Raw genomic sequence first — 21,186 nt, 5'->3', positions numbered from 1 at the left:
TGTAACATAATCGTAGAGGCAAATATTCTTCTTTCATTAGCAATACTGGTTTTGTTTTCTATTATTGCAAAAGAAGCTGTAACATAATCGTAGAGGCAAATATTCTTCTTTCATTAGCAATACTGGTTTTGTTTTCTATCATTGCAAAAGAAGCTGTAACATAATCGTAGAGGCAAATATTCTTCTTTCATTAGCAATACTGGTTTTGTTTTCTATCATTGCAAAAGAAGCTGTAACATAATCGTAGAGGCAAATATTCTTTCTTTCATTAGCAATACTGGTTTTGTTTTCTATTATTGCAAAAGAAGCTGTAACATTATCGTAGAGGCAAATATTCCTTCTTTCATTGGCAATACTGGTTTTGTTTTCTATTATTGCAGAAGAAGCTGTAACATAATCGTAGAGGCAAATATTCCTTCTTTCATTAGCAATACTGGTTTTGTTTTCTATTATTGCAGAAGCTGTAACACAATCGTAGAGGCACAGAACACTTAATCTAAAGAGGCTGAGGAGAGAAACACAGCGGCGGGTCATTTTAAACACATTTATTTGTGCCTTTTAAAAATGTCTGAGAAAATGATAATAATAATAATAAAGGAACCGAGAGGGACAGAAAAAAAAACCTATGCGTAATGCTGATATAAAAACTTGACGGAATAAATATGACTGCACACACGCACGCACGCACACACCTGCCGCCTACACACCTGTCGGAATGGTAATAATAATAATAATAATAATAATAAAAACCAAAAATAATGAAGAATACAGAAAAAAAGAAAAAAACAAACAGAAAATAATAAGAAAATAAAGAAAAAAAAAACGTAGAGGAAAAAAAAATAGAAAAAAAGGAAAAAACGAAAATAAAACATGTAAATAGAAAAAAAAAAATAGAAAACAAAAAAGGAAAACCAAGGAAAAAAAGCAAAAGGAAAAAAAATGTAATAAAAAACACTTCTTCACTTACACATAAATAAAAATAAATGAAATACCAAAACAAATAATTAATAAATAAATAAATAAAACTACATCCTTCAAAATACATACAATGGAATGATTCTTACTTTCTTCGTCTCATCTGTCTGTACTGTAGTAAATATTGTAGCAGTAATAATAGTAGTAGTAATAACTGTAGTAGTAGTAGTAGTAATAGTAGTTGTTGTTGGAGCACCATTTATGAAACTACCATTCAGCATTGTTAAAACTACCATTAGGGAAGGAGGAGGAGGAGGAGGAGGAGGAGGGAAGGAGGAGGAGGAGGAAAATGAGGATAGGAAGGATAAGGAGGAATGCAAATGGGAAAAGGAGGAAAATGAGGGAAAAAAAGAAGTAGAAATATGAATGAGAAAGGAAGGAGGAGGAAAAGGAGGAGGGAAAACAATGAGAGAGGAAGGAGAAAGAGGGAAAAGGGAAAAAAAGAGGATAGGATGGAGGCGGAGGAGGAGTGAGAATGGGAAAGAACTGATAAAAAGGGAAATGGGAAAAGGAAAAAAGTTGTGGAAGTAAAGATGAGACTATTAAAAGAAGGAGAAGGAAGGAAATGGAAAGTGGAAGAAGGAGATGAAGGAGGAGGAGGAAGAGGAAGACGAGGAGAAATGAGAATGGAAATGGAAAGGAAGGAAGGAATGAGTGAAGGAAGGCAGGAAGGAAGGAAGGAGGGAAGGAAGGAAGGAAGGAATGAGTGAGTGAAGGAAGGAAGGAGTGAAGAAGGGAAGGAAGGAAGGAGTGAAGGAGGGAAGGAAGGAAGGCAGGAAGGAAGGAGTGAAGGAGGGAAGGAAGGAAGGAGTGATTGAAAGAAGGAAGGAAGGAAGGAAGGAGTGATTGAAGGAAGGAATGAGTGAGTGAAAGAAGGAAGGAGTGATTGAAGGAAGGAAGGAAGGAAGAAATGTATATACAAGAAAAATGGGATATATATGAACTCCACTGTATAATGCATTCTAGAACAAATACATTACCATCAGTAGCAGTAGCAATAGTAGTAGTAGTAGTAGTAGTAGTAGTAGTAGTGGTGGTTGGGGTCAAGGTGGTGGTGGTGGTGGTGGTGGTAACACTTAACAGAAGGTAACACGGAGGTGTGTCTGCGTTATGTACAGGTATGATACAGGTAACACTTATACAGAATCCAGCTCGTCTATATACGTGTGTGTGTATCTATGTACAGGTCCACGTGTATGTATGTATGTATGTATGTACGTGTCTTATCATCACTATTTCATATATTCGCTGTACAAAAAAATAAGTATGATACACGTCTATTCTTATATTTATTTACTTATTTATTTATTTTATTCATCCTCCTTCTTCTTCTCTTCTTCATCGACTTTTTCCTTCACTTCTTCTTTTTGCATTTTATTTTCCGTTTCTTCTTCGTCTTCTTCAAAGGTGAGGTGAGGTAGAGAGGTGGGGGGAGAGGGAGGGGGGTGGGGGAGGGGGTGATTATGGGTGGGGTGGGGAGGAGGGGCAGGAACAGACAGAATATAGACAGGTTCAGTACAGGTTTTTATTGAGGTTCTGTCTGCCTGTCTGTCTGTCTGTCCGATCCCATTGTTTTTTTTTATCTTTAAGTTCTAAGATAAAAAAAAAGATAATTATATATACACTAAGAAACGTTTTTTGAGACGAGTTTTCTTTTCTTTCGTTTTTCCTTCTATTTTTCGTTAACTGTAATTTTCTTTCTTTCGTCCACTTTTTTCTTTTTTCTTATTTTCCTGAATTGTCACTTTTTTTTAATTTCTGGGTTTTAAGTTTTTTTATTAGCCCAGAAATCATGTGGTTTATTTAAATGTCTGGTTTGTCATTGTTTTTCTTTTTTTCTTTGTTTCTCTCTCTCTCTCTCTCTCCTCTTCCTTCCCTGCTTCCATTTTTTTTCTCTCTCTTTCTTTCCTCTTCTTTCCTGTTTCATAACCTTCTTCCTTTCTCCTTTCCTCCCTTTTTCTGCCCTTGTCCAATCCACTTATCTCTCTCTCTTTCTCACTTTGCAAATTTCCATGTTTCCACTTTTTCTCCCTTTTCATAAACTTTCAAGAATAAAACAACTTTCCCATTTAAGTAGAATTTCTCAAGTGTATTTTTCTATCTTCTTTTCTTCATCTTTTTCTTCCTTTTCTCTTCTACCTTCATCCTCTCTTTTCTTTCTTTCTCTCTTTCCGTCTCAATTTCTTTCCCTCATCAATCTTATCAGTGTTATTTTTTCTTTCTCTTTCTCTCTTCATGTCTTTTTCTTTCATCAATCTTGTTCCGTCTCAATTTCTTTCCTTCATCAATATTATCACGGTTATTTTCCTTCTTTTTCTTTCATCAATCTTGTTCCGTCTCAATTTCTTTCCTTCATCAATCTTATCACGGTTATATTCCTTCTTTTTCTTTCTCTTTTTATGTCTTTTTCTTTCGTCAATCTTGTTCTATCTCAATTTCTTTCTTTCATCAACATTATCACTTATTTCCTTTTTTTTTCTCTCTCTTAACTTTCTCTCGTCAATCTCGTCCCTGCTTATAATCACTCCTTCCTTTCCTTCCGTTCAATCTCTTCTTTAACTCGCTTCCTCTTCCTCTATATTCTCATTGTTGTTCTTTATATTTCTCTCTCCTTCTTAATCTTTCCTTCATCAATATCATCACATTTTCTGATCGCTCCTTCATTTCCTTCATTCACCCTTCTCGTTAACCCCTTCTTTTCACGATACATCCTTCCACTTCTGACACGAGAGTAGAGAGGAGACACACACACAGACACAATTGAACGGCATCTTCTTCGAGCGAGCGAGAGAGAGAACATAACAAAGAAGCGTCGCGGATGAGTGAGTGAGTGGGGAAAAAAAAATAAAGGCTTGACGGAACGAAATGTAAAAACCGAATGGAACAGACCCGAGGATTTGAACTGTTGTGGGGAATGTTTGCGAGAGGAGACTGACCCGACCCGACCTGACCTGACCTGTTGAAATCTGACCAAGAAGTGTAGAAATAAAAAGATAAATAAATAAATAAATAGGAAAATAAATATAACATAGAATAGGGGCAAAATACCTGACCTGTGGCGTTGAAATATGACAAAAAGTATCGAAATAAAAATAAATAAATAAATAAACATGAATAAATTAACATAAAAGAGGTAAATAATTGAAAATAAAATAGATTGGGTACAAAATTAAATCAAATGAGCAATTGTATTTTCTTGACCAGTGGCAGAAGTTCTCATTTGATTCCTGTTGTGTGTGTGTGTGTGTGTGTGTGTGTGTGTGTGTGTGTGTGTGTGTAGCAAGAGGTCACTTCCCAGGAATGTTCCGAAGACTATATAGACACTTTGAAAAATATATAAACGCCAGGAATGAAGGAATGAATGACGAGGAAGAACGCGGAGGAATGAATGAAGTCACACACACACACACACACACACACACACACACACACACACACACACACACACACACACAAAAACACAAACAAACAAAATTAAAAAAGACTGAATGTATGTCTATGTGTGTGTGTAGCCAGGTCAGGTCAGGTCAAATAGCACTGTGACCTTATCAAGAGTGCCAAAGGTAACGGAGACACCACTAACGAGATGGCACCTCCCCATAGCACACCTGTGAACCTCAATTTTCGCACAGGTAAATGAAAGGGAAAGGGGTGATATGGGAAGGGGGTGATACTGGGGGGGGTGAGGGGGGTTTAGAGGGTGAGGGGAGCTGCACCCGCCCCCCCTCTCCGCACCTCCCTCCTCCACGAGAGAGTGAAGGTGAGTGCGAGGGAAGGGGAGGTGCAGGGGGTGTCTCAGAGGACCAAGGGGGGGAGGTGCTGGTTTCCGTAGTGGTGATAGTGGTGGTGGATATGCTGGTGAACGTGATGGGTCTGCTCGGTGGCGTTGGGGGATGTGTTGGGGGTGTTGGGGGAGGTGGTGGGGGAGCAGGGCGTGGGGGTGGGGGGGTCAAGCAGGGTGCCGCGCTCAAGCCAAGCCACGACTTGCGCCATGGCCCGATCATGCTCCGCGGCCCTATGTCGGTGTTTTGGGGGGTTTGGGGAGCCGTCCACACCCCCGCTCACCCCGACGGACACCCCAACGCCTCCTCTCGGGGACTCCTTACTTGGGGAACTGACTAAAGGCTGGGGTTGAGCTTGGGTTTGGGTCACGTCAGGCGGGGATTTTGGTGAGTCCTGTTGGGTGCACCGTGACCCCCGAGTGATTCGTGCCCTCGGTGATGACCTCTGCGTGTCACCACCATCGTATGACCTCGATCTGTGGTGGTGGTGGTGATGGTGGTGATGACGCGGCTGGGAGTGGTGGTGGTGGTGGTGCGGGAGGGTGGGTGGCGATGGTGGTTGATCGGGGGTGTTTGACGGGGGTAACGGGTGGAAGGCTTTCTCGAGGAGGTGCGCGCGGAACACATGCGGAGGCGAGTCCCGGGTTAGGTCATGGGAGTGTGACCTGTGATGCTTGCGACACCCACTCAGCCGTGACCCCGAGGGCGGCCCATGGGTGTGGCTGTGGTAGTGGGTCTGTCGGCAGGGGCAATCCGGCTCCATCAACCTCGCCTTCACCTGGGCAGGGTCGGGCGGGGAACAGGGGCAGGAGGGGCGGGGGCGACGACGACGGGGGTGGTGGTGGTGATGGTGGTGTGGGTGTGAGTGGTGATGGGGGTAGTGGGGGTGGTGTGGCCGGTGTAGAGGTGTGTAAAACAGGTTATTCTTCTCCATATTGGCTTGGATAATCTGCAGCAGCTCATGTCTTTGGAGGGACGTCGATCTTCTCCGCCCTCCTCTTCTCCTCCCTCTCTGCCCTCCTTTTCCTCCTACTCCACAGCCGTCCTCATCCTCGTAGTCCTCCTCATCCTCATCGTCCTTCTCCTGCTCCGCCTCCTTGTCCTCGGGTTGGGGTCGGGTTCTGCTTGACTCCGGGGCGACGGTGAGCTTGACTTTGATGGTCCGGGAGCCACTCGGAGGGAGGGACAGCGATGAACCCACAGCCTCGTATATCGTGCGTACCAGCCCCGCGATGTCCTGTGGGGGGAGGTTAGGTTAGGTTGTGGCTGGGGTTGGTTTGGGGTTGTGTGGGTTCATTGTGATTTCTGGGTGTGAGGTTCTTCGTTCCCTTTTTTTTTTCTCTCTCTCTCTCTCTCTCTGTCTGTCTGTGTGTGTATGTGTTTGTGTGTGTGTTTGTCCTGTGGGTGGGAGGTTAGGTTAGGTTGTGTGGGGGGTTGGTTTGGGGTTGTGAGGGTTGGTGGTGATGTCTGGGTGTGAGGTTTTCCGTTCCTTTTCTCTCTTTCTCTCTCTGGCTGTCTGTCTGTGTATGTGAGTGCGTGTGTTTGTCCCACTGAAGGGGTGTGAGGTTAGGTTGAGGGTCAGTTTGGGGTGTGTGAGGGTTGAAGGTATTGTCTGAGTGTTTTTTTTTCCTTTACTTTCTCCGTTTGTGTGTATATGTGCGTTAAATCCTCATCTATGTGTTCCTCTCCCTGTTTACCTGTGTATATATGGGTGTTTAAACCTTACTCTTTTTTTTTCTCTGTATGTTTCTCTCAGTCTGTGTCTGTGTTTTCTTAATATCTTTTTGTCTGTCTATCTGTCTGTTTTTCTTAGAGGTTCTGTTCTGGGTACATATTCTCGTTAATTTACATGCTAATTTGACACATTTTTCTCTCTCACTACTTAACAACTATCAATACTAATACTTATTTTTACTGATTTTATTTTCATAGTTGTATGGATGAGTCTACTCTATTTCTGAGAGGGTGGTAATACTTTTACTATTACTATTAAAACTACTATTATAATTATCAGCCATACTCTACTCAATGTCCCCCTCTTGCAAGAATAACTACTACTTCTACTACTACTACTACTACTACTACTATTCTAATTCTACCTCATGTCCTCCTCCTCCTCCTCCTCCTCCTCTTTCTACCACTTGAAGAATGGGAAACAAATGAAAAATAAACCGTTAGGGAAAAGTACGGCAAATTATTACTCACGTCCTTGGTAACCTTCCCGTGCCCGTCGAAGTCGTAAAGGGTGAAGGAGAACTCTTGTCTCTCGAGGTCACCCGCGGCCACACTCACGTCACAAGACACCTCCTGGAGAGAAAGGGTTTTGTTAGTATCTCTGTTTCTTTTTTTATTAAGTTTGCATTCTTCTGTTATTTCTTTCTCTTCTTCTTCTTCTTCTTCTTCTTTTTCTTTCCTAGGACTATGTGTTGTGTTTAATATCTGTTTGTTATGTAATATGGCTGTTTTTATTGCTGTTTATCCTGAAGTTTTCTATTCCTCCTCCTCCTTCTTCTCTTCTTCTTCTTCTTCTTCTTCTTTGCTTATTATTCATGGTCTATTTCCTCTTTTGTCAGTTTTCTCTCTTTCTTCGTCTCCTTCTTTTTCTTCTTCGTTTCTCTTCCTTCTTCGTCATTCATCTTTCTTCTTCTCTTCCTCCTCCTCTACGTCTTCTTCTTTCTCGTTTCCTTCTTCGTCATTCATATTTCTCCTCCTCCTCTGCTACGTTTCTTTTCCTCCTACGTCATTCCTCTCTCTTCTTCTTTTCCCCTTACGTCATTCCTCTTTCTTCTTCTTCTCCTCTTCCTCCTTTTTATTGCTCTTTTCAAGGTTTTATGGGTCTGTTTACACCTTTTTGTATACACGTCCATCGCGTCTGTTTACCTGCTCAAATTCCTGTCTTCCTCCTCCTCCTCTTCTTCTTCTTCCTCTTCCTCCTCTTCCTTCTTCTTATGTGTTGTCTTTCATATCTCTCTCTATCTGTGACTGTTTTTCTTTCTATCTTTTTTGCATTCTTCTATTATTCTCCTCCTCCTTTTCATCATCTTCTTCTTTTTCTCCTCCTCCTCCTCCTCTTCATCTTCTTCTTTTCCTCCTCCTCCTCCTCTTCTTCTCTTCCTTTTTGCCAAGTTTTATCAGAAATTACATCACCTAATACTTATTGCTACACACACACACACACACACACACACACACACATGATGGATGGGGTGTTTGTGGGTTGGTCAATCTTCCTCCTCCTCCTCCTCCTCCCCTCTTCCTCCTCCTCCTTCACTATCTCCTCTTATCTCACCACTAATGGGTACCTGATCTCTCTCTCTCTCTCTCTCTCTCTCTCTCTCTCTCTCTCTCTCTCTAGCGATGAATGGGCGGCTAAGACACACTGCGATAAGAGAGAGAGAGAGAGAGAGAGAGAGAGAGAGAGAAAAAGAAAGCAAATAATGATAAAGAACATAAATCAAGGAGAGAAAGAAAGGAAGTCTCTCTCTCTCTCTAATACCCTACCCATATTATATTTTCTCACATACTTGAATACACAGAACACAAATCTTTCTTTCTCTCTCTCTCTCTCTCTCTCTCTCTCTCTCTCTAATACCCTACCCATATTATATTTTCTCACATACTTGAATACAAAACACAACAAATCTCTCTCTCTCTCTCTCTCTCTCTCTCTCTCTCTCTCTCTCTCTCTCTCTCACCACAACATATGTGCCAGCGGCGAGGGGGTGGCGGGGGTGGTGGGGGGCGGGGGGTCTTCCGTGGGGGGCTGGGTGGGCATGGGTGGGGGCGGGTGTGGGCGTGGGGGTTGAGATGAACAGCTCCTCCTCCCCCGCCCTCACCAGCGTCTCAGTGTCAGATCTCCCGCAGCCTTCCTCTTGCGCCAACACTGTAAGGTAAGGAAGGTGTGTTAGGTAAGGTAAGTTAAGGTAAGGTAATGCAAAGTAGAGATATGGTACTGTAAGGTGAGGTAAGGTAAAGTTAGGCAAGGGAGGGAAGCAACATAAGGTGAGGGAAGGGAAGGGAAGGAAAGGTAAGGAAGGTGTGTTAGGTAAGGTAAGGTAAGCAAAGTATGGTTAGGCTAAGGTATGGTAAAGTGAGGTGAGGGGATGGGATGTGTTGTAAGGTAATGTTAGGTTAGGTAAGGTAAGGTAAGGTGAGGTAAGGGGTAGGTAAGTTAGGTAAGGGGTAAGTTAGGTAAGGTATGGCAAGGTGAGGTAAGGGGTAGATAAGTTAGGTAAGGGAAGGGAAGGTATAAGGTAAGATGAGGTAAGGTATGGTGAGGTAGTGAGGTAAGGTGTCGTAAGGTAATGTATTGTAGGTAAGAACATGTAAGGTAAGGGAAGTTAATCCAAGGTAAAGTAAGGTAAGGTATACATATTCCTGCCTGTGTCTTTGTTGAATCTTCATCCATCTTCTTGGCACTCACTACATGACAGCCAAGCCTCCTCCACTCATCCATCACTTTTAATAAACCAATTCTTGCCCATGACTTTGCTGACTCTGAATCTATTGTATTGGCACTCACCACATGACTGCCAGGCCTGTTCCACCCACCCACCACTCTGTTATTATTGGCACTCACTCACCACATGACTGCCAGGCCTGTTCCACCCACCCACCACTCTGTTAGTATTGGCACTCACTCACTACATGACTGCCAGGCCTGTTCCACTCACCCACCACTCTGTTAGTATTGGCACTCACTCACCACATGACTGCCAGGCCTGTTCCACTCATCCACCACTCTGTTAGTATTGGCACTCACTCACCACATGACTGCCAGGCCTGTTCCACTCACCCACCACTCTGTTAGTATTGGCACTCACTCACTACATGACTGCCAGGCCTGTTCCACTCATCCACCACTCTGTTAGTATTGGCACTCACTACATGACTGCCAGGCCTGTTCCACTCATCCACCACTCTGTTAGTATTGGCACTCACTCACCGCATGACTGCCAGGCTTGTTCCACTCATCCACCACTTTGTTAGTATTGGCACTCACTCACCACATGACTGCCAGGCCTGTTCCACTCATCCACCACTCTTTGCAAACCAGTCCTTCTTATATGTCTTTGTTGAATCTGAATTGACGCAACATTCTAAACTTGAACCCAATAAACCCATTTCTGCGAATCCCACTCGGTCCCTTTACTACAAGAACCTTATTAATATCACCCTGCTCAAAGCCCTTCATCCACTTATAAACTTCAATCAGGCCTCACCGCGCCCCACGCCTTGGTTAAGTCTGGTATGGTCAGGTGAGATAAGGAAAGGTAAGGTATGGGGAGGTAATGTTAGGTACGGCAAGGTATGGTGAGGTAAAGAAAGGTGTGATAAGGTAAGGTATGTGAAGGTAAGGTAAGGTGAAATAAGGTAAGGTCAGGTATGGGAAAGTAAGGTACGAGAAGGTTAGGTAAGGGAAGGTAAGGTTAGGTATGGTAAGGTTAGGTATGGGAAGGTAAGGTTAGGTAAGGTAAGGTTAGGTAAGGTAAGATATGGGGAGGTAAGGTAAGGTAAGGTAAGGTGAAATCAGGTGAGGCAAAGTAAGGTATAAGGTGTGGGAAAGTAAGGTAAGGTAAGGTAAGATATCGAAAGGTTAGGTAAGGTAAGATCAGGTGAAATAAGAGAAAATAAGGTAAGATGACGTCAGCTTGAGTTGGATAAGGTTAGGTTAGGTCACGACATGTTAGGTAAGGTGAAGGCAGGTGAGGTTATAGATTAAATATGAATAAGGTTAATAATAATAATGATAATAATAATAATAATGAAAGTAGTAATGCTAGGAATAATGAAGGTAAAATAGTAAATAATAGTAACAAAATGAGCGATGTGATAATTTGATTCTGTGATACTACTACTACTACTACTACTACTACTACTACTACTACTACTATTACCACCACCACCACTACTACTACTACTACTACCAATACTACTACTACTACCACTCTTACTACAACAATATAAAAAAGTAGAGTATAGGAAACGAAAGAAAAACAAAACAACCAAAACAGGAATAAATAAACAAGAAAACAAAAACAAACAAACAAACAAAGTCATCCAATAAAAAAACAATAACATCAACAAAAAATTTCCTCCCTTCCCTTCTCCATTTTCTCTCCAAATCGCTGATATTGGAGGACTTTTTCCCTCCCTTTTTTTCCCTCACGCCTCTCTCTCTCTCTCTCTCTCTCTCTCTCTCTCTCTCTCTTCCCTCCGCTGTCAATATTAAGACAGCCACGTGTGAAAGAGAGAGAGAGAGAGAGAGAGAGAGAGAGAGAATCCGATGTAGGACTACAAGAAAATAGGAGAAAAAAGAAAGTTGAGAGAGAGAGAGAGAGAGAGAGAGAGAAACACATTTACTTTATTTCCTGTAATTTCCTGTCCCCTCTCCTCCTCCTCCTACTCCTGTCGATATCAATTTTCCTCTTTTTTTCCTCTTGGCTGTTGGGCTTAGTGCGACGGGAGGGAAAATTCTCTCTCTCTCTCTCTCTCTCTCTCTCTCTCTCTCTCTCTCTCTCTCTCTCAATTTGTCACACGTCACGGGAGTTTATTATTTTTTTCTCTCACTTCCTCTCCTCCTCCTCCTCCTCCTCCTCTTCTTTCCCTCCTCTTTTTCATCTTAGTCCTCCTTCTCCTCCTCCTCTTCCTTTCCCGTTTTCTCTTCTTTCTTTCTCCTCTTCTTTCTCTTCCTCCTCCTCTTCCTTTTCCGTTTTCTGTTCTTTCTTTCTCCTCCTTTCCCTCTTCTTTCGCTTCCTCCTCCTCTTCTTCCTTTTTTAGTCCTTCTCCTCCTCCTCTTCCTTTCCCGTTTTATCTTCTTTATTTCTCCTCCTTTCCCTCTTCTTCCTCCTTCTCCTCCTCTCTTTCTTTTAATTTATTTTCGTTTTTCTTCATTTTTCTCTTCTTCCTCCTCCTCTTCTTTCTCCTCCTCCTCCTCTTCTCTTTCTTTTAATGTATTTTCGTTTTTCTTCTTTCTCCTCCTTTTCCTTCTTTTCTTTTCTCCTCTTCTTTCTTTTCCTCCTCCTCCTCCTCATCATCATCATCTCTTTCTTTTCATTTATTTTTGTTTTTCTTCTTTCTTCTCTTCCTCCTCCTCCTCCTCCTCCTCCTCTTCCTCCCCATACTACTTCCATACGATATAAAAAGAATGAGAAGAATGAACGCATGGAAGAAGAAGAGGAGGAGGAAGAGGAGGAGGAGGAGGAGGAAGGCGGGGTGACAAACCAACTTGGACACACGCGGTTGCCAAATGTCGATCACAATAAACTCAGTGTTGCCACATCTCTCTCTCTCTCTCTCTCTCTCTCTCTCTCTCTCTCTCTCTCTCTCTCATGGAGGATTATAGGTTATGCAAACGATCTAATCCAATTTTTGAGTTATTGTATTTTAATATATTACAGAGGAGGAGGAAGAGGAGGAGGAAGAGGAGGAAGAAGAAGAGGAGGAGGAGGAGGAGAGGAGGAAGATATGGTGAAGAAAAATTGATAGGGAAGGAGAGGGAAAAGACGAAGAAAAAGGAGAGAGAGAGAGAGAGGTGAACAGACTCATAACGTTAATGAATGGAGGTAAGGGAGGGAGGTAGGAAGAGAGAGAGAGAGAGAGAGAGAGAGAGAGAGAGAGAGAGAGAGAGAGAGAGAGAGAGAGAAAAGGAAAAGGTGTAAAGGTAAAGAAGAAAGGAAGAGGAGGAGGAGGAGGAGGGGGGAGGAGGAGGAGGGAAGAGATGAGAGAAAATGAGCTGATGTAAGAGATATGGACAGAGAGAGAGAGGGGAAGCATTTAGAAGATTGGCTTTCCCTCAGGCAGGTGTCAATAATATTTACACCTGGAGCGAGAACGAGAGAGAGAGAGAGAGAGAGAGAGAGAGAGAGAGAAAACGTAACGGACAATATACTTCCTCTACTACTACTACTACTACTGTTACTACTACTACTACTACTACTACTACTACCAATAATAATAATAATAATAAAATACACTGAAAAAGGAAGAGAATTTAAAGGATTTTGGAGGAAAGAAAAATTGCATTGGAGGAAGAATATACATTTTTATTCGAATAGGAAACAAATATATACTCTCTCTCTCTCTCTCTCTCTCTCTCTCAGGAAAAGAAGCGGGAAGAAGGAATAAAATAACGAATGGAATAGGAAGGAGAAAGAAAAGGAGGAGGAATTGCGGATGAAGGAAGAGGAGACAAGGAAAGGAAGGAAGGAGAAAAAGAAGCAAGAGGAAAGGGAAAAGAGGAAAAGAAGAAGAAAAACAGGAAAAGAAGAAGGAAGGTGAAATGAAGCAGACAGGAGGAAAGAAAGGAAGCAGGATGGAGGAAAAAAATATAGGAAGAAAAGGAAGAAAAAGTTGGGAAGAAGAAAAGAATGGAAGAGGGAGGAAAAAGAGGGAAAAAAGGAAAAAGAATGAGGGAAAAGAGGAAACAAAGAAAAAAATAACAATGGAAGAAAGGAAGAAAAAAAGGAGAAAAATGGTGAAGGAAAGAAAGACCATAAAAGAAAAAAAAAGAAGAGTAAAAAGAAAGAAATGAATAGGAAGGAAGGAAAAGGAAAAGGAGAAAAGAGGGGAGAAGAAAATAAGAAAACAGTCTCTATTTACCTCCCCACATATTGGTCTGGACACAATTGGTTTCGAAACAGAATTGAGAGAGGAGAAGGAGGAGGAGGAGGAGGAGGAGGAGGAGGGGATAAGAAAGTTTCGATGGAGAGAAGGAGGAAGAGGAGAGGATTTGTAGTTCAACTTTTATATATATTTTTTCCTCTATCTTTTTTCTTCATTCCTCCTTTCTTCCTTCTCTCTCTCTCTCTCTCTCTCTCTCTCTCTCTCTCTCTCTCTCTCTCTCTCTCTTCCTTCCCTTTTCCCTTATTTTCTTACCTCCTTCCTTTCTCTTTCCTTCTTCCTCCTTCCCTCTTTCTTTACTCTCCTTCCTTTCTTCTAACTTTTCTTTTGTCTCCCATCTTCTCTCTTCCTCCTTTCTTTCTCTTCCCCTTGTTTCTTTCCTTTCCTCCTTCCTTCTCTTTTTACTCTCCTTCCTTTTCCTCTTTTCCTCCTATCTTCTCTTCTTCCTTTCTCTCCCCTTTGGTTCTTTTCTTTCCCTCCTTCCTTTTCCTTATTTCCTCACTTCTTTTTCCTTCCTTCTCTTTTTACTCTCCTTTCTTCTCTCTTCTTCCTTTCTTTCCCTCTTGTTTCTTTTCTTTTCCTCCTTCCTTTTTCCTATTTCCTCACTTCTTTTTCATGTCCTTCCTTTCTTTTCCTTTCCTTTTCTTCCTGTATTTTTTTCTTCTCCTTTTCTTCTTTCCCTCTTTCTCTCATCCTTCTCTTTGCCTCATTTTCCTTCTTATCTGTTTGTCTCTCTCTCTCTCTCTCTCTCTCTCTCTCTCTAATAGTATGAAAAGTGACGTTTGTCCAAAAAAAAAAAATACTTCTGAAAAAATTAAACAGGAATGAAAAAATAAGTCGAGCGAGAAAAAAGTGAAAAAAAAAAGCTTCCAGGAAAAAACTAAATGAAAATATAAACATCAAATAAGTACTTCAAACACACACTTGAAAAACTCGCTATTTATCAAGATGAAGAGAAGAGGAGAAAAAAGAGGAGAGAGGAGAGATAGATATTAAAGCTCTCCTACTACTACTACTACTTCTACTACTACTACTACTATTACTGCTATTACTACTACTACTACTACTACTATTACTACTACTATTATTACCGATGACTGACTGACTGACTAACTGATTTACTGACTCGCTGACTGGATGGATGAAAGACTGGTTAACTGACTGACTGACTGATTGACTGGGTGGCTCACTATCTGGTTGACTGAATGAGTGACTGAATGAGTGACTGACTGACTGACTGGCTAACTCTACTACTACAAGAAGAAGAGTAAAGAAAAAGAAGACGAAGAAAAAGAAGAAAAAGTAGAGAGAGGAGAAATCTACGAATACGGAGAGGAAAAAACAACTAAGAAATAAAAGGTAAACTACTACTATTACTACTACTACTACTACTACTACTACTACCATTCTTCCCAGCCCATCCCACAATATATCGAGTGAACCCCCAAACTCTTGCATCCATCTCTTTCCCTCTCTCTTTATCCCTTTTTCCCACTTTCCTCAATCTCTTTCCCTCAATATTCTCTCTCACAATAGCCCGGGCGAGGCGAAGCGATGGAAATAAAACAGTTTGGGAACGGAAAATGGAGGTAGAAAAATAGATAGATAGATGGAAGGATAGATTGGCTGTTGTGGGTGAGAGAGAGAGAGAGAGAGAGAGAGAGAGAGAGAGAGAGAGAGAGAGAGGAGCAATAAAATCTGGCTGGTGGTGTGGGAAAGCAACGAGTGAACCAGAAATAAAAAAAGACGAAGACGAAGAAGAAAAAGAAGAAGAAGAAGAAGAGAAAGAAGAAGGATTTGAGGAAGAACAAAAAAAAAGGTGAAAATAAAAAGATGTCTAGAGTAAGGAAGAAATGAAGGAAGAAAAGGATGATTAAAGAAGAAGAAGAGGAAGAAGAAGAATTTAAGAGTAAGAAAGAAAAACTAGAAAAAAACAATAAAAAAAGGAGAGGGAAAAAGAAAAAGAAGAGGAGGAAGAAGAAGAAGAGGAAGAAGCAGAATTTAAGAGTAAAGACAAGAAAAAAAACAATGAAAAAAGGAGACAAAAAGAAGAAGAGGAAGAGGAAGAAGAGGAAAAAAGAAGAAGAATTTGAGAGGAAGAGGAAGAAGATGAAGAAGAGGAAATAGAGAAAGAAGATTTTAAGAGTAAGGAAGAAAAAAAAAGAAAACAATGAAAAAAGGAGACAAAAAGAAATAGAAGAAGAGAAAGAGGAAGAAGAGGAAATAGAGAAACAAGAAGAATTTAAGAGTAAGAAAAAGAAAAAAGTAAACAAAAAAAAAGGAAAACAAATAAAGTAAGATGGAAATGAAGGGCGAAAAGGAGTAAAGAAGAAGAAAGAAAGACTGAAGAAAAATTTGAAGAAAGAAAAAAACAACAAATAGAGCAAGAAATACACGAAGGAATGAGAGAGAGAGAGAGAGAGAGAGAGAGAGAGAGCGTTTTACGAGGCTTGAGGTTACCCACTTCTACGCAGACTTAACGAAATGGTTTATAACGCACGTAATGGAGGCTACAGCGACCCTCCTCCTCCTCCTCCTCCTCCTCTTCCTTCAGGGTCGACTTTCCCACTCTCCTCCTCCTCCTCCTCCTCTTCTTCCTTCAGGGTCGACTTTCCCACTCTCCTCCTCCTCCTCCTCCTCCTCCTCCTCCTCTTCCTTCAGGGTCGACTTTCCCACTCTCCTCCTCCTCCTCCTCTTCTTCCTTCAGGGTCGACTTCCCACTCTCTCCTCCTCCTCGTCCTCGTCCTTCATGGTCGACTTTCCCCATCTCCTCCTCCTCCTCCTCCTCCTCTTCCTTCAGGGTCGACTTTCCCACTCTCCTCCTCCTCCTCCTCCTCCTCCTCCTCTTCTTCCTTCAGGGTCGACTTTCCCACTCTCCTCCTCCTCCTCCTCCTCTTCTTCCTTCAGGGTCGACTTTCCCACTCTCCTCCTCCTCCTCCTCCTCCTCCTCCTCCTCTTCTTCCTTCAGGGTCGACTTCCCCCTCTCCTCATCCTCCTCCTCCTCGTCGTCCTTCTGGGTCTACTGTGCCACTCTCCTCCTCCTCCTCCTCCTCCTCTTCCTTCAGGGTCGACTTTCCCACTCTCCTCCTCCTCCTCCTCTTCTTCCTTCAGGGTCGACTTTCCCACTCTCCTCCTCCTCCTCCTCCTCTTCTTCCTTCAGGGTCGACTTTCCCACTCTCCTCCTCCTCCTCCTCCTCCTCCTCCTCCTCTTCTTCCTTCAGGGTCGACTTTCCCACTCTCCTCCTCCTCCTCCTCCTCTTCTTCCTTCAGGGTCGACTTTCCCACTCTCCTCCTCCTCCTCCTCCTCTTCTTCCTTCAGGGTCGACTTTCCCACTCTCCTCCTCCTCCTCCTCCTCATCTTCCTTCTTGGTCTTAATTCCCACCCTCCTCCTCCTCCTCCTCTTCGTCCATCAGGGTCGACATTCCCACTCTCCTCCTCCTCCTCCTCTTCTTCCTTCAGGGTCGACTTTCCCACTCTCCTCCTCCTCCTCCTCCTCCTCTTCTTCCTTCAGGGTCGACTTTCCCACTCTCCTCCTCCTCCTCCTCCTCTTCTTCCTTCAGGGTCGACTTTCCCACTCTCCTCCTCCTCCTCCTCCTCCTCCTCCTTCGTCTTTTCTTCTCTACTTCCATCGCCAATATTTCTCTCCTCCAATCTCTCCCTCTCACTTAGGCCTCTCTCTCTCTCTCTCTCTCTCTCTCTCTCTCTCTCTCTCTCTCTCTCTCTCTAATGGACAGACATAACCAGAGTCCACCAAAGCCCGTCTCTTCTTCCTCCTCCTCCTCCTCCTCCTCTTCTTCTTCCTCCTCCTCCTCCTCCTCGTCCATAAGCCTTTAATTGACAGTTAGACAGACAGACAGACACAGACGGCCAGTGTAAAAGGGCGCGAAGTAATATGGAGGAGATTACTTTTGGTGGAAGAGGAGGAGAAGGAAGAGGAGGAGGAGAGGAGCTTCAGGCATCGGTTCTGTCATCCTGTCTGTCTGTCTATGATTATGTCTTGAGAGAGAGAGAGAGAGAGAGAGAGAGAGAGAGAGAGAGAGAGAGAGAGAGAGAGAGAGAGAGAGAGAAAACACGTACTTCTTTATACCACACAATATCATTATTACGACTAATCTCTCTCTCTCTCTCTCTCTCTCTCTCTCTCTCTCTCTCTCTCTCTCTCTCTCACTTAACATGGCTTCCCCCAACACACACACACACACACACACACACACACACACCCTTAACACACCTGAGTTGCCCGCACACGATTTACCTGTCAGTCTTCCCTCGTCACTCAGGAGGAGGAGGAGGAGGAGGAGGAGAGGAAGGAGGAGGAGGAGAATGAAAATACAAGCATGAATTAGATGAGTGTAGGGGAGGAAGGAAGGAATTTGGGGAGAAGAGGAGGAAGAGAAGGAGAGGAAGAGGAAGGAGGAGGAGGAGAATGAAGATACAAGCATGAATAAGATGAGTGTAGGGGAGAAAGGAAGGACTTTGGGAAGAAGAGGAGAAGAGGAAGAGCAGGAAAAAAAGAGGAGGAATAGAAGGGAGAAGAGGAAAAAGAAGAAGGATTTGGGGAGAGGAGGAGAGAACATAAGAACATAAGAACGAAGGAGAAATAGGAGTAGGAAGAGAAGGGAGAAGAGGAAGATAGGAAGAAAAGGAACAAGATAGGAGAGAAAGAAGGGAAGAGGAAGAGGAGGAAGGAATAAATCAACGAAGGAAGGGGATGAGGTGAAAGAGAGGAAGAGAAAGACAAGGAAGGAACAAGGAAGGAGAAAGAAGGGAAGAGGAAGAGGAGGAATAAATTAAGAAAGGAAGGGAAGGAGGTAAAAGAGAGGAAGAGGAAGAGAATAAGGAGGAAAATGAGAAGGAAAAAGAACAAGAAATAATTGAAGCGATGACGAAAGATAGATAGCAACAGAGAGAGAGAGAGAGAGAGAGAGAGAGAGAGAGAGAGAGAGAGAGAGAGAGAGAGAGTCACGTGACCAGCTTCAGCGAAAGACCAAACGCCGGCTACAACAAAGTTCTGAAAAACCGATACCTCCTCCTCCTCCTCCTCCTCTTCCTCTTCCTCCTCCTCAGTCTATTCTCCCTCCATCCATCTCTCTCTTCCTCACTTTCTATCTTTCCCTTTCTCTTTTTCGTTATTTATTGTTTCTTTCACTTATTCTCCTTTTCCTTCCTCTTCTTCCTTCTCTTTCTTTCTTTTCCTTTTCAGTTCTTATCCTTTTCTTCGTTCTCCTTCTTCCTGACTTTCTCCGTTTTCTTCCTCCTCTTCTTTGTTTCTTCTCGTATTCTTTCTATTCCCCTTTTCCTTCTTTTCCCTTCCCTTCTTCTTTCCTATTTCCTTCCCTTTCTCCTTCTCCTCTCCCTTGTTTCTTTCTTCTCTTAATCTTTCTCTTTTCTCCTTTCCTTCTTCTTCGTCCCCCTGTTCTCTATCGTTTCCTTCCCCTTCTTCCATCTTTCCTTCCTCCTTTCTTCTCGTAATCTTTCTTTTCCTCCTCCTCCTCCTCCTCCTGATCCTCCTAATCATCTATAGTATTCTCTGATTTCAACTCTTTTTCCACTTATTTTTCGTCTCCAAACCTGTTTTATATCTCCTTCGGTTACCACGTTTATTCTCTCTCTCTCTCTCTCTCTCTCTCTCTCTCTCTCTCTCTCGGTGGGAGGGAAATCTGTGTGTTTGAGGCAGCAATAAATATTTAGTACACACACACACACACACACGAGTATATGGAGTGTGTGTGTGTGTGACGAAGCAGAGAGAGAGAGAGAGAGAGAGAGAGAGAGAGAGAACAATGGGAGGCTTCGAGGAGGAGGAGGAGCAGGAGGAGGAGGAGGAGGGAAGTAACAGAAGAGTGTGAAATCTGTCGCCAGTAAGTTGGTATTAGCGAAGGCTTTAGAAGTAATAGTAGTAGTAGTAGTAGTAGTGGTAGTTGTAGTAGTAGTAGTAGTGGTAGTAGTAGTAGTAGTAGTAATAGTAGAGGAAGAACTATCTCTCACCGCCACCAGTAACTCCAATTATACCATACCACTACTACTAACACCACCAACACCAACCACAACACTAATACCAACAACACCAGACCACAATCACCACCATCAGTAACAACATGCCACCAGTAACACCATGCCACCAGTAACACCATGCCACCAGTAACATCATGCCACCAGTAACACCAAGCCACCAGTAACACCAAGCCACCAGTAACACCATGCCACCAGTAACACCATGCCACCAGTAACACCAAGCCACCAGTAACACCATGCCACCAGTAACACCAAGCCATCAGTAACACCAAGCCATCAGTAACACCAAGCCACCAGTAACACCAAGCCACCAGTAACACCATGCCACCAGTAACACCAAGCCATCAGTAACACCAAGCCACCAGTAACACCAGGCCACCAGTAACATCATGCCATCAGTAACACCATGCCACCAGTAACACCAAGCCACCAGTAACACCAAGCCACCAGTAACACCATGCCACCAGTAACACCAAGCCACCAGTAACACCAAGCCACCAGTAACACCAAGCCATCAGTAACACCACCACCACCACCACCACCACCATATAATTTCGTGGCTCCTTCGTCTTGCAAAACCTTCGCCTTAATCACAGCCTCGCATTCTCTTCCCGCCGATATTTATTTTAGTTCTCGCTCCTCATAAACAACCTCCTCCCCTGGCCGGCGCTGAATACAAAGCAGAGGTAACGTCTGAAGGAATGCAAAGCGGCGAGAAGGAAGGAAGGAAGGAAGGAAGGAAGGGAGAGATGATGTGCGGTACGACACTTTGGGCATAAAAATAACAACACTGGCGCCATGCTATCCAACCCCGATGTAAATATTTGTCAAAACCTCGTATTTTCACCCGTTTTCCTTCATATCAATTCAAATAAACTAGCCAGGGTGAAGAATGGATCGTTAAACTGTCAAAATATCTATAGTAAACCAATGGAAAGATAGAGAAAATAGGAGAAAAATGGAAAAGAAAAGGGAAGAACGGAGTGGATAAGGAGAGGGTGACAAGCTACCATACCACGCTATAAATAACTGTAAAAACCTCAAATTTTCACTCGTTTTCCTTCATATCAATTCAAATTAACTAGCCAGGGTGAAGAATGGATCGTTAAACTGTCAAAATATCTATAGTAAACCAATGGAAAGATAGAGAAAATAGGAGAAAAATGGAAAAGAAAAGGGAGGAACGGAGAGTGGATAAGAGGGAGAGGGTGACAAGCTACCATACCACGATATAAATAACTGTAAAAACATCATATTTTCAAGCATTTTCCTTTATAACAATTCAAATAAACTAGTCAGGGTGAAGAATGGATCCCTCAACTGTCCAAATACATATAGAAAACCAACTGGAAGGGAGAGAAAACAGGAAAAAGAAGGAAGAGAAATAGGAGGAACGGAAAGACGGAGAGAGGGAGAGCGCGCGCCATGCAGACAAACCTCGGTATAAACATTTGTAAAAAAACTCATATTTTCACGCATTTTCCTTTGTACCAATCCAAACAAACTACCCAGAGAGAAGAATAGATCCTTAAACTATCAAAATACCTATAGAAAACCAACTGGAAGGGAGAGAAAACAGCAGAAAGAAGGAAAAGAAGAAGAGGGAGGAGGAAGGGGGAGAGGGAATGAGCGAGAGAGGGGGTGTGCAGCTGAACTTTCTTCACTTCTGAGGCCGCCGCTCAAACGATAAAGATCTTGATATCCACTTCAAGACAGTTCAGAGACGCCGCGCCAAGCCTTGAAGGTCAATAACACAGAGGGAAGGATGGTAATAAATGAGGGAGAGAGAGA

The 21,186-nt window shown here is 42.9% G+C and overlaps 1 protein-coding gene across 1 annotated transcript in view; it reads right to left on the bottom strand.

Annotated features, from left to right (window-relative positions):
* Window positions 1–2,668: 2,668 nt before the first annotated feature.
* Window positions 2,669–21,186, bottom strand: part of LOC126986253 (protein naked cuticle homolog 2-like) — a 41,333-nt gene continuing 22,815 nt past the window's right edge. The window contains exons 3-5 of the mRNA XM_050842229.1: window positions 8,453–8,640; window positions 6,963–7,064; window positions 2,669–5,994 (exon numbers count right to left, since the gene is read on the bottom strand). Of these exons, the coding sequence (XP_050698186.1) occupies window positions 4,771–5,994; window positions 6,963–7,064; window positions 8,453–8,640 (1,514 nt within the window). The 3' untranslated portion in view covers window positions 2,669–4,770. The remainder of the gene's footprint in view (window positions 5,995–6,962; window positions 7,065–8,452; window positions 8,641–21,186) is intronic.

The sequence above is a fragment of the Eriocheir sinensis genome, chromosome 61, assembly GCF_024679095.1.
Source record: "Eriocheir sinensis breed Jianghai 21 chromosome 61, ASM2467909v1, whole genome shotgun sequence".
NCBI classification, from domain to species: Eukaryota; Metazoa; Arthropoda; class Malacostraca; order Decapoda; family Varunidae; genus Eriocheir; species Eriocheir sinensis.
Note: the sequence above shows the minus strand (reverse complement) of the source record. Positions and strands in the feature narration are given on the sequence as shown.